Below are 2,280 nucleotides of genomic sequence, written 5' to 3'. Positions count from 1 at the left end.
GAGCCGGGGCGGGGAGGGAGGGAGAGGGTTTTTTTTGGGGGGGCTGGCACCAGATTTTGGCTGCTCCTGGTGGAGAATTTCCAAGGGGCTTGACCTGAGCGAAGCGCCCGATCCTGGGAAGTCCTTGCGAGGTGTTGAGCCCCCGCGAAGGGGCTCCCAGAGCACGGTTCTACCCAGGGAGGAGGTGAAAAGACAAGTCCGTGGCTCCCACGAGCATCCCGAGGGGTTTATCCAGGCAGTATCCCGCAAGGAGAGGTGGTGATTAGCGGTACGAAGCATCTCCAGCATCAGGATGGGAACCGGCACCGTCCCCCGTGGTGGCCGGGTCAACCCTTCCCCGAGAAACACGGCACGAGAGGGCTTCTCCACAGCTTTATTGTGCTCGGTGGCCGCGGCTGGAGGGGACAGGAGCGCTGGGCAAGGGCCAGCCCTGCCAGCCACCAGGCTGGGGACACCAGGGCAAGCGGGGTGCGCTGCCCGTCCCCGTCCCCAACGCGGAGAGGCGCTCAGGGCAGCCGGGACAGCCCCACCATGTTGTTGGCTCTGTTGAAGATGACGTAGTACTCGCGGATGAAGACATCCCCGAGGATCCAGAGCTCGCCCGACTCGGTGGGGACGTCCATGCCTTGAAAGCCGAGGGTGCAGTACCCGTCGCTCTGCAACGAGGACACGGTGGATGGTGGTTACCACCTGCTGGACCCCCTCCCGTGTCCCTCCAGTCCCCTTCCCGGTGGGATGCTCACCTCCATCACGTAGGCGCTGGGCGACACGGGGAAGGCTTTGCCGTTGATGTGGAAGACGACGCTGGGCAGTCTGCTGGCAGCTTTGCAGCTGATCTGGGGGGGGACACAGTGGCAGATGGGGGTCAGCAACCACCCGAAGAGGGACCACGTACCCCGGGGAGCGATGGGGACCGGTGCGCCACGGAGCAACCGCGGGGTCCAGCCAGGCACCCCTGCAGTGCTCCAAAGGTCCCCAAAGTCCCTGCGCGGTCCTCTGGGGCCTCACCTCACCACTGGAGGTGGCACCGAGGATGTTGAGGATGACTCTGAGGACTCTGTCGGGCACGGCCAGCAGCGAGGTGCCCGTGTCCACGATGGCCTGGCAGCCGAAGGCACAGGCGATGCCCTCCCCACCGATGGAGACGCTGGGGAGAGGGGTGCGGGGTGAGCCTCCCAAGCGTGGGATGTGGTGCTACACCTCCCAAAACACCGGCTGGGGGGGCCAAAGGGGACCCCCCGAGCTTGGGGGCTGTGCCAGGACTACCTGTCCATGGTGATCTGCCAGTAGGTTTCAGCAGAGAGAGGGATCCAGGTGATGCCGTTGGTGGTGTAGAAGGGGTCGATGGCGCCGAAGAGGACAAAGCTGCCGCTCCGCCCATCCCTGCAAGAGCAGAGCCATCAAGTGGGAGGCCCACCCCACCACCTCGCTGGCAGTGCCACCACCAAGGGGGGCTTTGCTGCCATCCTCCTCCACCGGCAGCGGTGAGCCATGTCCCCTAGGAGCCACGGGGCGTCACGTCACGGGGGAACGGTGCTGGAACCAGCGCCGGAGGGAGAAAATCATCGGTAAGAGCAGGGTGGCTCCAGCCAGGGCTTACTTGCTCAGGTAGACGGAGAAGAGGTCCTTGGCCACGAGGTCTTGTGTCATCATGTTGTCGAAGACGGGGGTGGCTCCGGAAGAGGCGATGCTGGGGAAAGCCAGCCCCAGGATGCCATCGAAGGGGGTGTAGTAGAAGAAAGCGCCGGGCTCGGTCTCAGCCAGCCCGAAGATCTGATTGATGACCTCGATGTCCGCGACCTGGTCGGGGAGAGGAAGAGGGGGATCGGTTTGGGTGGACAATGCCCACGTGTCCCTGCTCCCACGGGATGGGGGCGGGGAGAAGGGGGGGTGCATCTCAGCTTACGGTGACGGTGTCGTAGCCCAGGACGCCGGACATGCTGCCAGTGCCGTAGGCGATGTAGAGGGTTTCGTTGGTGCTGATGAAGGTGGAGGAGTCCGCTGGGTTGAAGCGGTTGTGGTTGGCTGTGGGTACAGGAGGGAGACGGTCACGGTCCATCCTGTCCCCAGGGACCAAGGATGCCTCTCCAGTGACTCCCCCATTGCCCGACGTCCCTTCGGAGGGACAGGGCAGAGCCGTTCTCAGCTCCCAGCCCCTCCAGGGGCTTCAGGAGCCAGACAGGGCAGGGGGTTGACCAAGCCCAGGGCTTCCCCTGCCTTCACCCCTCGGCCGGTGGCCACGGGGCTGTTAGACACCTACTGCAGGCCGGGCTGGAGCAG

At 64.9% G+C, this 2,280-nt stretch overlaps 1 protein-coding gene across 1 annotated transcript in view; it reads right to left on the bottom strand.

The window, feature by feature from the left end:
* Positions 1 to 506: 506 nt before the first annotated feature.
* Positions 507 to 2,280, bottom strand: part of LOC104282053 (pepsin A-like) — a 5,684-nt gene continuing 3,910 nt past the window's right edge. The window contains exons 7-12 of the mRNA XM_009880118.1: positions 1,907 to 2,025; positions 1,601 to 1,800; positions 1,267 to 1,383; positions 1,009 to 1,147; positions 744 to 836; positions 507 to 656 (exon numbers count right to left, since the gene is read on the bottom strand). Of these exons, the coding sequence (XP_009878420.1) occupies positions 507 to 656; positions 744 to 836; positions 1,009 to 1,147; positions 1,267 to 1,383; positions 1,601 to 1,800; positions 1,907 to 2,025 (818 nt within the window). The remainder of the gene's footprint in view (positions 657 to 743; positions 837 to 1,008; positions 1,148 to 1,266; positions 1,384 to 1,600; positions 1,801 to 1,906; positions 2,026 to 2,280) is intronic.

This window comes from Charadrius vociferus, unplaced genomic scaffold (genome assembly GCF_000708025.1).
Source record: "Charadrius vociferus isolate BGI_N301 unplaced genomic scaffold, ASM70802v2 scaffold3292, whole genome shotgun sequence".
NCBI classification, from domain to species: Eukaryota; Metazoa; Chordata; class Aves; order Charadriiformes; family Charadriidae; genus Charadrius; species Charadrius vociferus.
This window is presented reverse-complemented; position numbering and strand designations above follow the sequence as displayed.